Genomic DNA, 12,563 nt, shown 5'->3' on the forward strand with positions numbered 1-12,563 from the left:
CCTCCCCTCCTCTTTACCCCCTCCCTCTCTCACCCCCTCTCCTCTCACCCCCCACTCTCCCCCACTCCTCTTTACCTCCCTCCCTCTCTCTTCTTCCTCTCTCCCCCACTCCTCTTTACCCCACTCCCTCTCTCTCCTCTCACCTCTCTCTCTCTCCTCCTCTCATCTCTCTTCCTCCCCTCCTCTTTACCCCCTCCCTCTCTCTCTCTCTCTCTCCCTCTCTCTCTCTCTCCCTCTCCCTCTCTCTCTCTCTCCCCTCCTTCTCTCTCTCTCTCCCCGCCCCGCCTCTCACCTTCTGTGTTTCACTGGGAGCTGGCGTGTGTTCAGGACGTCACATGTTGTTTTGCTCATTCACCAGTCGCTGTGTGTGTGAGTGTGTGAGTGAGTGTGTGTGTGAGTTTGTTATTGACTGCTCGCCCTCTCACTCCGACAAGCAGAAAACGTAGAAGAGGACGAAGAGAGAGAGAGAGAGGAAGGAAGAAGCACCACCCACCACCCACCCACCCACACTCTCTCTCTCTCTCTCTCCACATGTATATATGTGGAGGGACTTTGCTTTGAGGAATGTCGAGCCCGCCGGCAGTGAGTGGCTCACCTGGCTGTGTGTGGCCGGCCAAGGTGAGGAAGTGCGGGTACCTGAGGAAGCAGAGGCACGGCCACAAGAGGTTCTTCGTGCTGATGGAGGGGGGAGGCGGGTGTCCGGCCAGGCTGGAGTACTACGACAGCGAGAAGAAGTGGAGGAGCCGGTCGTCGGCCAGGAGGGTGGTGTCGCTGGGCTGCTGCCTGAGCATCAACAAGAGGGCGGACTCCAAACACAGGTACCTGGTCGCTCTGTACACCAGGGAGGAGTACCTGGCCGTGGCGGCGGACAGCGAGGTGGAGCAGCACAGCTGGTTCACTGCTCTAAGTGACCTACTACCCCAGGTATCTGGCCCTTCCACCCCACCACCCTACACCGACCCCAGCGACTACTGCCCGCTGCCCAGCGCCCTGTACAAGCAGGTGTGGCAGGTACACCTGAAGCCCAAGGGTCTGGGCCAGGCCAGGAACCTGAGCGGCGCCTACATGCTGTGCCTGTCCAGCCACACCATGGCTTTGGTCAAACTCAACTACCAGCTGCCCTCCGTCAGTCTGCAGCTGATGAGCATCAGGCGCTGTGGACACTCGGACAACCTGTTCTTCATCGAGGTGGGCAGGTCGGCGTCCACGGGGCCGGGCGAGCTGTGGATGCAGGTGGACGACTCTGTGGTGGCCCAGCACATCCATGAGACCATCCTGGAGGCAATGAAGGAGGTGGGCGAGTTCCGCCCCCGCAGTAAGAGCCAGTCTTCGGGCTCCCACCCCATCTCGGTGCCCGGCCGCCGCCACTTGGCCCACCTGCCCCCCAGCCAGGCCGGCCTGCCCCACAGGAGCTGCCTGGCCCCCCCGGCATCCCATAGGGGCAAGAGTCGAGCCAGGACGGCCAGCGAGGGGGACAGGCCAGACTGTGCGTCCGGGAGCCCCATCATCAGCCCAGGTAGGGCCAGGACACACTGCAGCCGGCCCAGTACCATGGCCAGACCCCCCAGGGCAGGGCAGCCCAACCAGCCCATGTCACTGTCTCACTCCCCCCTATCTGCGACCAGCCCAGTCAGCCTGTCGTCCAGCAGCGGCCACGGCTCTGTGTCTGACACCCCCGCTCGCCCAGCCAGTGCCAGCCAGTCTGTGTCGGGGTCTCCAAGCGACGGAGGGTTCATCTCCTTGGATGAATACGGTTCCAGCCCTGGAGATGTGAGGCAGTACACGGGCTACAGGAGCAACACGCCGGAATCCCTCACCTGCACCCCTCCTGTGCGCCAATGCACTGAGTTACACGGGTACACGCTAATGGAAAGGCTTGCATGTTGTCACCCGGCGAGTCCCGACAAAAGTTACCGCAGGAGAACGTATTCCCTGACAACACCGTGCCCACAGAGGGCCGATTCACAGCTTTCGTCCATTTCCTTAGACGACTACACTCTAATGAAGGCTACGTCCACTGGCGACTCTGCACGACTGTCCAGCCCCGTCTCCCCCAGCGTCGCCTACAGTCCGTATCCAGAGGACTATTGTGGCATTCAAGTAGGGTCCCGGGAAAACTCTGGGCGCAGCAACCTTGGCGACGATGGCTACATGCCGATGACCCACGGAGTGACAGGCGACCCTCGCAAGAATGATGACGACTACATGCCAATGAGTCCCAAAAGTGTCTCCGCGCCGAAGCAAATAATTAACCCGCGATCACATTCACAAGTGAACGTAGGTGGGTACAAGAACACTTCTCCGGCTGAGTGCTGCTCGCCTGATAGCAGTCAGTACAAGATAATGTGGTGCGGGGCAAAGCTGTCGGTGGATAGCTCGGATGGGAAGTTCGCCAGGGACCAATACATGGACATGTCTCCTGTTGATCACTGTGCTTCAGTGACGCCCCCAGATTGCTTTTTCCCTGTCAGTGAAGAACTTCCCAGATCCAGCGACCCCTTCTACGGGTCGCCCCAGCCCAACAAGCCCCATAGCCAGAAGGATGACCACTACATGCTGATGCGTTTGCCGCACGCTGTGATTCTCGAGGAGCCGGCGCTGGATGCCAAGTGCAACGCTCCTCCTTCTGTGGGGAACCACGCTGTTCATTCACCGGCAGGGCAAGGTGGGTTGGGTGGATTTGCCCACCGAGGAAGAGCCGTGAGACCCCCCAGGCTGTCGCTGGAGAAGCTGCAAGCCAACGCACCGTCGAGTGCAAACGACCCTGCTTCATTGCCTCAACCAAAGAGCCCTGGGGAATATGTCAGCATAGATTTCGGCAGCAGGTTTCTACACATTGCACCATATGTGCCTGAGAAAAGCCACTCGACCTTTGCAAACGCCCAGAGAGGGTTGGCAGGGTCTGATTACATGAACGTCCATCTCAACTCAGAGTTACCAAAGAATGGATTCGATGCTGTAACTGGGTCTCGGGTGTCGTGTCCCTGTAGAGATCTCCCCGCCGACGTTTGCCTGAAAAGTGGAAGAGAAGACGAGGCGGAATACACAGAGATGGCGTTTATATCGGCGACAACGCCACCGCTACCTGTTCCCTCAAAGCATGAAAGTGCCCAGTTGGACAGCCCCGCCTCGGGGATGAAGAGACTCTCGCTGATAGACCACCTGCCCGGGGTAGATGTCTTCGTCCTCCCAAGCCTGGCACCAGATCCCAACCGCGGTGCCAAAGTGATCCGTGCCAACCCTCAGGGGCGCAGGAGGCACAGCTCGGAGACTTTCTCCTCTACGACCACCGTCACGCCCGTGTCGCCTTCATTTGCTCACGACCCCAAGAGACACAGCTCGGCTTCATTTGAAAACGTTTCCCTCCGAAAGAACGAGGAATCCGAAGGGGCCCAAGGAAGCCCAATCTGCCGCAAAACCTCGGCCGGAATTCAAAGCGGCCTGAATTATGTCGCCTTGGGTTTGGGGAATGACAATTTCTTCACCTGTGAGAAAGTGGCAGAATGTCAAAGGACCCCTCAACGCAAAGGAAATGTCAACTTTACTGACGACGGTGCCTACACCACCCTAGGCTTCGTGTCAAAGAATTTTGACCAAACAGCTGCTGTTGAAGGTTTGTTAACTTTATGCTTACTTATGATGATGTCGAAGAATTTTGCCTAAGTATTGACAAATGTTCCCAATGGTTTATTATTTGGAAAAAAAAGCAAGATAGGATTTGGAGACACAGGGAACTGCAGGTGCCAGTCTTACCAACAAAAATAGACACAGAGTGCTGGAGTAACAGCAAGTCAGGCAGCACCGTTGGCGGACATGCATAGATAATGTTTTGGGTCGGGGCCGTTCTTCAAATATGGTTTGGAATAGAAACATAGAAAGTAGGTGCAGGAGTAGGCCATTCAGCCCTTCGAGCCTGCACCGCCATTCAATATGATCATGGCTGATCATCCAACTCAGTATCCCGTACCTGCCTTCTCTCCATACCCCCTGATCCCTTTAGCCACAAGGGCCACATCTAACTCCCTCTTAAATATAGCCAATGAACTGGCCTCAACTACCTTCTGTGGCAGAGAATTCCACAGATTCACCACTCTCTGTGTGAAAAAAAACATTCTCATCTCGGTCCTAAAAGACTTCCTCCTTATCCTTAAACTGTGACCCCTTGTCCTTGTTATGGTTTAGTCATTGCTGTGACATTTTAATCTTGACATCTGTCTCACTCAGCACCTTAGCCTCACATTACGCTTAAAACAAAAGAAAGAAAACCCAACCTCAGTCGACAGGAAAGCCAGACAATTATTTTCTCAACAACAAAATGTGCTAATACACCTGGAATCACTTACAGTTCTTCCTTGGTAAACATTGTCGTCTAGCATAGAAATAAGTTGAAACGGATACCTGCTAGTTCATCTTTTGGTTTCAGTTTGACTGAGTAGTTCAAACAAAAACAAGTTTATGTTTTCCATTGTGGAAAACTAAACTGGCGCTACAGGCCCAACATCTTCTGGAGACGAACACAAATTTTGAGCAAATTTTAACGTGAATATTTACAACACATTCTCCCAGTATGCTAGGTCATAAGCCATGAGTTTATTGACGATTTCCAGACAAAACTAATCCCTTCAGACATTCTTCCTCCTCTCTGATGCCTCATTCCATTAGCTGACAGTCCCCCTTTCATTTAAGATTGTGCTTAAATTTAAAACGGGTGAGGATGACTTGGTGGGTTAAATCCAAAATAAACATTCCGATTATTATTTTGCCATGTATTTTGAAGTCGGGTCTGTGACATGTGAGGTGGTCATCAATAGACAATAGACAATAGGTGCAGGAGTAGGCCATTCAGCCCTTTGAGCCAGCACCGCCATTCAATGCGATCATGGCTCTCAATCAGTACCCCGTTCCTGCCTTCTCCCCATACCCCCTCACTCCGCTATCCTTAAGAGCTCTATCCAGCTCTCTCTTGAAAGCATCCAACGAACTGGCCTCCACTGCCTTCTGAGGCAGAGAATTCCACACCTTCACCACTCTCTGACTGAAAAAGTTCTTCCTCATCTCCGTTCTAAATGGCCTACCCCTTATTCTTAAACTGTGGCCCCTTGTTCTGGACTCAAGATGAAACAATAATCAGTCAAAGCATTCTGCGTATGCACAAGCATTTGGTTTTCAGATTAAAACAAAAGATTTATGCTCACAATAACACGTAACCATTAATTGGAAAGAAAACTAAAACTGCAGAAATCTGAGCAGGTCAGTGGAAGGTTAGTGTTATTCAGGATTCTAAAGATTCTTCATTTCTAAGTTTTACAACAGTTCCCAAAAATGGAAGCTACTAATTATAGCTCTGGGTCTCGACCAGAAACGTTGCCCATTCCTTCTCTCCTGAGATGCTGAGTTACTCCAGCATTTTGTGAATAAATACCTGCTATATAACAAGGAAGAGTGAAAACTGAGAATTGCAGACCAGTAAGCTTGACATCAGTAGCAGGGAAACGCGAGAATCATCCTATGAAGGAAGTGTTCACTTTGAAAACAATAATAAGACTTTGCAGTCCCTTTTGGACTTATGAGATGGAAATTTCATAAGTTTGAGTTTTGAGGTTGAAACAAGCAGAACACTTAAGGAGGAACTAAAGGTTGTCGTGTATTTAGAATATACAATGTGTCAAATAGAGATTTTTAAAAGAAGATTTGATTGCGGGATCTGTACCAATATGCATTGACGATTCGAGAAAATGGACAGAAATTTGAGATGATGAGTATTTGGGTCAATTACAGGCTGGAACTGTGAACCTCTGCGAGGCAGAGTGATGGTGCCTTAGCTGTTTGCAATCTATAACAATGATCCTGATGAATATATTTTATCCAAGTTTGCTGATGATATAGATTTTAGATTTAGATTTAGAGATACAGCGCAGAAACAGGCCCTTCGGCCCACCGGTTCCGCGCCGCCCAGCGATCCCCGCACACAAACACTATCCTACACCCACTAGGGACAATTTTTACATTTGCCCAGCCAATTAACCTACATACCTGTACGTCTTTGGAATGTGGGAGGAAACGAAGATCTCGGAGAAAACCCACGCAGGTCACGGGGAGAACGTACAAACTCCGTACAGACGGCGCCCGTAGTCAGGATCGAACCTGAGTCTCCGGCGCTGCATTCGCTGTAAGGCAGCAACTCTACCGCTGCGACACCGTGCCGCATGAGTGGTGAGCGGTGAGCTGTGTGGTGCTATGAGTGATGAGCACACAGTGAAACTTCAGGTGGATATGGGCTGGCTCATTGAATGGATGAGAATAAGGCAGGCGGAATATAACGTGGAAGGCAGAGGTGGAATCCACTTTGGTTCATCGCGTTGATCACTTGCTAGCTCTTGTCCACCCCTCCCTCAACCCCTTTACACGAGCTACTCCACCACCCTCTCTCCCACCCCCCCCCCCCACTCTCTCAGTCCAGATGATGGGTTTCAACCTAACACGTTAACTCTCCATTTCCCACCCTGATGCAGACTTACCCAGTGCATCCAGCTACTCCTTTTATTTTGCTTCTGTTCATCCACCTGAATTTCTACTGCTTCAACCTCTTTAAGCAATGGTATCTTTTCAATTCTGGTGTGAGTGGGAGGGGGGGCATTGGTGAAGAGGCATGTAGTTGTTAGATGTGGATGCAGAATATAACTTGCAGATGTGGAGTTTAAACTGGCATCATGGTCGGCATATTCATCGGTCCGAAGATCCTCGACCCGAAACGTCCCCCAAACCTTCTCTGCAGAGGTGCTGCCTGAGTTACTCCAGCATTTTGTGTCCTTCATCGTGCTAGACCTGCCCCGCTCCTGTACTGCTTTATGCTCTATGATCAACTCTTAATTAAAATCCATTGGAATGACAAAAGAGTTCTAAATAACAGTATAATAACAGTATAACAAAACTTTATTGTCATTCGGTATAAATACCGAACGAAATTTCAGCAGTCACAAAACACAGCAAAAAAGAAAAGAAAACACAGGACACCCGACCCCAACACAAACATCCATCACAGTGACTCCAAACACCCCCTCACTGTGATGGAGGCAACAAAACTTCCCCTCTCTTCCCCCCCGCGCCCACGGACAGGCAGCTTGACCCCTACCGAGGCAACCGACACGCACAGCCCCCGCAAGAGGATGGAAGGCCCCAACGAAAATGCTGCCTTTCAAGAACCGTAATCCATAAGGGTAAAAAATAAGCATTGACAATGTTTGCCAAGTTTTCCTCTGGTGCGTTTATTAGCACATTCAAAGCCATGGTGAGTTTCTGACGGATACAGAGTTTTGAAAGCAGCTTCAGTTGGTAGACAGTAGGCTGTGTCATTGGTGGACTATCTTATTATGGTTACGGGAACCATGAACACATCTGCTCAGATTGCACACAGATGACATTATTGCAACGAAAAAAAAACCCTGGTAAAATCTCTTTAGCCAGTGGACGAGCTGCAGCAGGTATTAGATCAATTGAAAAAGACTCTCAACAAGTTGAGTCTTGTTGGGCGTGATGTCAGTATATTATGGTAGGATTCCCATAACACATTTAATCAGGATGTTGTTTTATTTCAAATTGGCCTTGGTGTCTGATTCGTCACTGAAGTACTCTGTTGAAAAACTGGACTGGTACCAGTTGAACGAAAAGGCAGCACATTCTGTTTATTCGTGTAAAATAGCATGCAGAGTTGCCAAAAGGCTTTGAGAAAGGCAGCTTATTTGTGATTGGTAGTCCAGCACTAACTGCCACCCTGTCTGTGTTTTATTTATTTTAGTAAATGCTTTTGCTTGGGGCAACAGTCAGAAAGCTGCACTTCCGTACAGGGCACACGTTGACATATTTTCCACAGACTCGCTGAGTTGGACATACTGAGAAACGGGCTTATTTTTGCGGATGAATGTGAGAAAATGATTGTCCCATGCGCTTTGATAAATTGTCTGAGGCATTTTATGCAGCTATGTTTTGTTTGTTGGATTGTTCATCTGGTAAGAACTAAATGTACAAAGTACAGGGTGTGTGTGTTTGCCAGCTTCAAGGCAGAGCTCTTCATAATTTGTTTACCAAATGTTCCTGTGAGAGTGTCGGTGGAATACTATAGTTAAAAGATGGTCGCTGGCTCGTGGTCTGTGCTGTTTCTGGACAGATCTGACTTTGCCCCCCTTCTATTTCTCTTCCACATGCTGAGCTTTGAACACATCTTAGAGAGTCCTGAAGTCATGCGGGAAAATAAGCAGCCTATCACCCCCTGTGCTGCCAAGCGAGCACCCATTAACACTACTCTTACACTATTTCCATTTTATTCACACTGCATTCCTATTCACTCCAACCACCGATTACACCAGTCTTAGAGTCAGAGACTTACAGCGTGGAAACAGGCCCTTTGGCCCAACTTTGCCCACATGTCCAATTACACTAGTCCCACCTGCCTGCGTTTGGCACATATCCGTCTAAACCTGTCCTATCCATGTACTTGTTTAAATGTTTCTTGAACGTTGCGATAGTACCTGGCTCAACTACTTCCTCTGGTAGCTCACTCCATACACTCACTACCCTTTGTGTGAGAAAAGTTACCCCCTCAGGTTCCTACAAAATCTTTCCTCCTTCTCCTTAAACCTATGTCCTCTGGTTCTCGGTTCCCCTACTCTATGCAGGGGATTCTGTGCGTCTACCCAATCTATTCCTCTCACGATTTTATACATCTCCATAAGATCACCCCTCATCCTCCTGCGCTCCAAGGAGTAGAGTCCCAGCCTGCTCAACCTCTCCCTATAACTCAAGCCCTCGAGTCCTAGCAACATCCTCGTAAATCTTCTCTGCACCATTTCCAGCTTGACAACATCTTTCCTCCAACATTGTGCTCAAAACTGAACACAATACTCTAAATGCGGTCTCACCAATGTCTTATACAACTGCAACATGACCTCCCAACTTCTATACTCAATGCTCTGTCTGATGAAGGCCAATGTGCCAATAGCTTTCTTGACCACCCTATCTACCTGTGATGCCACTTTCATCTGTGTACCTGTACTGCTAGATCCCTCTGCTCTACAACACTCCCCAGAGCCCTACCGTTCACTGTGTAAGCCCTACCATTCATCGTTCAACTGCATTTTGTGGGGCTATTTACAGCAGCAGGCTAACCAACAAACTCACATGTACTGAGACGATCGTGGAACAAATGGGGAATGCCAAGTGGTCAGAGAGAGAATGTGCAAACTTTGCAAGGAGGTCAGCACTGACCAGGTTGTTGGAGCTGTGAATGACTGCCTGCCGCATAGTGGTGCAGCGGGTAGAGCTGCTGCCTCACAGTGCAAGAGACCCGGGTTTGACTCTGAACTTGGATGTTGTCTTTGTGGAATCTTCATGTTCAAATTGTGACCGCGTGGGTTTCCTCCGGGTGGACTCGGTTGGCCGTGCTATATCTCTAAACTAAACCAGTGGCATAACTAACTGTGGGGCTGTTCAGCCCTAATTCTTCTGCTCAAGATACTACTCAGCTCACCCTCATTACCATCTTTTTTAACACTTCATTCTCTAAATTGTTAGACTGCTTGTCTGAAATCCAGTATTGAACGAATGCAAATGTTCTGCACAAATGGAAGGAAGGCCTAGGCCATTATCCTGAGACCCAATCACAACCTTCATTCTATAGCCACCATCTCCATTCTTCTATATATAAGAAAATAACTGCAGATGCTGGTACAAATCGAAGGTATTTATTCACAAAGTGCTGGAGTAACTCAGCAGGTCGGGCAGCATCTCGGGAGAGAAGGAATGGGTGACGTTTCGGGTCGAGACCCTTCTTCAGTTGGATGCTAAACCAGAATATTTTATCGTTCCATCTCAAGTTGCATATTTTGAATATTTGGTATCAGTTGATTTTCTGACAAGACGTCAGATCATCATTTTGACAGCCTACAAGTTTGGAGGGATATGGACCAAACGCAGGCAGGTGGGACTAGTGTAGCTGGGGCATGTTGGCTGGTGTGGACAAGTTGGGCCGAAGGGCCTGTTTCCACACTGTATCACTCTATGACTCTATTTCTACCCTGGTTCAATTAATTTACTGGTGTAACCTGTACCCATACATATACTAGCACTAGATGACTGTTCTAATGACCTGGGTGAGCAACATACAATCCACCTTCTGCAACCTGAGGTAGGTCAAAATGCTTCCACTTAAGATCTTTAAGCAAATCAAGGTATTTATTCACAAAATGCTGGAGTAACTCAGCAGATCAGGCAGCATCTCAGGAGAGAAGGAATGGGCGACGTTTCGGGTCGAGACCTTTCTTCGACCCGAAACGTCATCAGTCTGAAGAAGGGTCTCGACCTGAAATGTCACCCATTCCTTCTCTCCTGAGATGCTGCCTGTCCTGCTGAGTTACTCCAGCATTTTGTGAATAAATACCTTCGATTTGTACCAGCATCTGCAGTTATTTTCTTACACTTTAAGCAAATCAAGATCAGCCCTGTGGTCACTGTTCCATTTTGGTTGATATTTTGGCAACATGTTAGCTTTGATTTTTTTAATCAGGCTTCTCTGGATCATCATTCATCTCTTCCTCTATATCCACTAAACCCATGGGTCTGGAGGTATCTGCACCTCTCCAAATTTTAATCAGTCATCCATGCACAGCCATGTCTTTTACTCCCAGGGTCATTACCGTTGCAAATTTCTTCATCTTTCACATATTTACTTCTATCTTATCGAAACGTATGGAGATCTTATCGAAACGTATAAGATTATTAAGGGGTTGGACACGTTAGAGGCAGGAAACATGTTCCCAATGTTGGGGGAGTCCAGAACTAGGGGCCACAGTTTAAGAATAAGGGGTAGGCCATTTAGAACGGAGATGAAGAAAAACGTTTTCAGTCAGAGAGTTGTAAATCTGTGGAATTCTCTGCCTCAGAAGGCAGTGGAGGCCAATTCTCTGAATGCATTCAAGAGAGAGCTAGATAGAGCTCTTAAGGATAGCAGAATTAGGGGGTATGGGGAGAAGGCAGGAACGGGGTACTGATTGAGAATGATCAGCCATGATTACATTGAATGATCAGCCATGATCACGCTGGCTCGAAGGGCTGAATGGCCTCCTCCTGCACCTATTGTCTATTGTCTACCCATTCAATGCACCCCTTTCCTTCCACCCAGAAAAGGATTCTGTTCTTCATTTCACTTAAGTTTCTAAAAAAAACAGTTCAAAAATATAACAATCATAAAAGTTGTTTTGGCTCAGTGCCCAACTTTGACCATGCCTGTTCATAACTCTTTGTGACTTTTTTTCGACGTTAAAAATGTCATTCGAAGGCTAGTTGTCTTGATGAAAGAATCCATAATTCGCAACCCCTTCCAATTATTACATTTTTGATTAATACTTCCTGAAAAAAACATATTTCAGAAAGCATTAACCTGTCAACAATTTTAATTAAAGCTGTGATAGGTTAAATAATCCAAAGAAAGAACCAGAATGTTTATTTATTTTTTAAAATAAAGAATGAGTTTCATCATCATAGTGTAAACTTTACAAGCAAGGCAATCTCGTAATTTATGCTGAAGGAAGTTTTGAGGCTCATAAGTGATGGAAGCAGAATTGGGCCATTCGGCCCATCAAGTCTACTCTGCCATTAAATCATGGCTGATCTATCTCTCCCTCCTAACCCCATTCTCCTGCCTTCTCCCCATAACCCCTGACACCCATACTGATCAAGAATCTATCTCTGCCTTAAAAATATCCATTAACTTGGCCCCCACAGCCTTCTGTGGCAACGAATTCCACAGATTCACCACCCTCTGACTCAAGAAATTCCTCCTCATCTCTTTTCTAATGGACCGTCCTTTAATTCTGAACAGGTTTTGCAGTATTCTGGAATTGAAATACATATGAAGTCCTTGCAGTGCTTATTGTTTTAATTTTGACCCATTTCTGCCTCCTGCCGAGTCCACTCTGTCTGCAAAACCTTGGTTCTCTCATCCTTTACGAGCCAAGTTAATCCTTCCCCAGGTACTTTCCTCTGCAACCGCAGGAGATATAACACATATCGCTATACCTCCTCCCTCACATCCATCCAGGTGACTCCAGCATTCCTTCCAGCTGAGACGAAGGTTCATGTGCACCTCCTCTAACCCCATCTAGTGTCTTTTGTGTTCCCGATATGGCATCCTGTACATTGGCTAGACAAAACATAGACTAGGCGACCAGCAGGCTGAACTTGTGCTCGGTCTGCCAAGGCCTGTGGGATCTCTCAGTTGCTAACCGTTTTAACTCCCCTTCCTGTACTGACCTTTCTATCCCAGACCTCATATAAAATGGAGGAACACCTTGTATTTCACTTGGGTAGCTCACCACCTAATGGTATGAGCATTGAATTCTCCAATTTCAGGTTAGTTACCTAAAATTAACTTGCCTACTATCAATCCTGCCCCCACAACTCCCCCCCCCCCCCGCCTTTCCTGTCCCCACACTTCGATTCACATCCATTTGTTGCTTCCAATTTCCCCTGTCCCTTATATTCCTTCCTCTGGCTTCACAATTCTCATTTCT

At 48.2% G+C, this 12,563-nt stretch overlaps 1 protein-coding gene across 1 annotated transcript in view; it reads left to right on the top strand.

Moving 5' to 3' along the window:
- The first annotated feature begins 230 nt into the window (after positions 1-230).
- Positions 231-12,563, top strand: part of LOC144595391 (insulin receptor substrate 2-like) — a 41,431-nt gene continuing 29,098 nt past the window's right edge. The window contains exon 1 of the mRNA XM_078402892.1: positions 231-3,613. Within this exon, the coding sequence (XP_078259018.1) occupies positions 565-3,613 (3,049 nt within the window). The 5' untranslated portion in view covers positions 231-564. The remainder of the gene's footprint in view (positions 3,614-12,563) is intronic.

The sequence above is a fragment of the Rhinoraja longicauda genome, chromosome 7, assembly GCF_053455715.1.
Source record: "Rhinoraja longicauda isolate Sanriku21f chromosome 7, sRhiLon1.1, whole genome shotgun sequence".
NCBI lineage: Eukaryota > Metazoa > Chordata > Chondrichthyes > Rajiformes > Arhynchobatidae > Rhinoraja > Rhinoraja longicauda.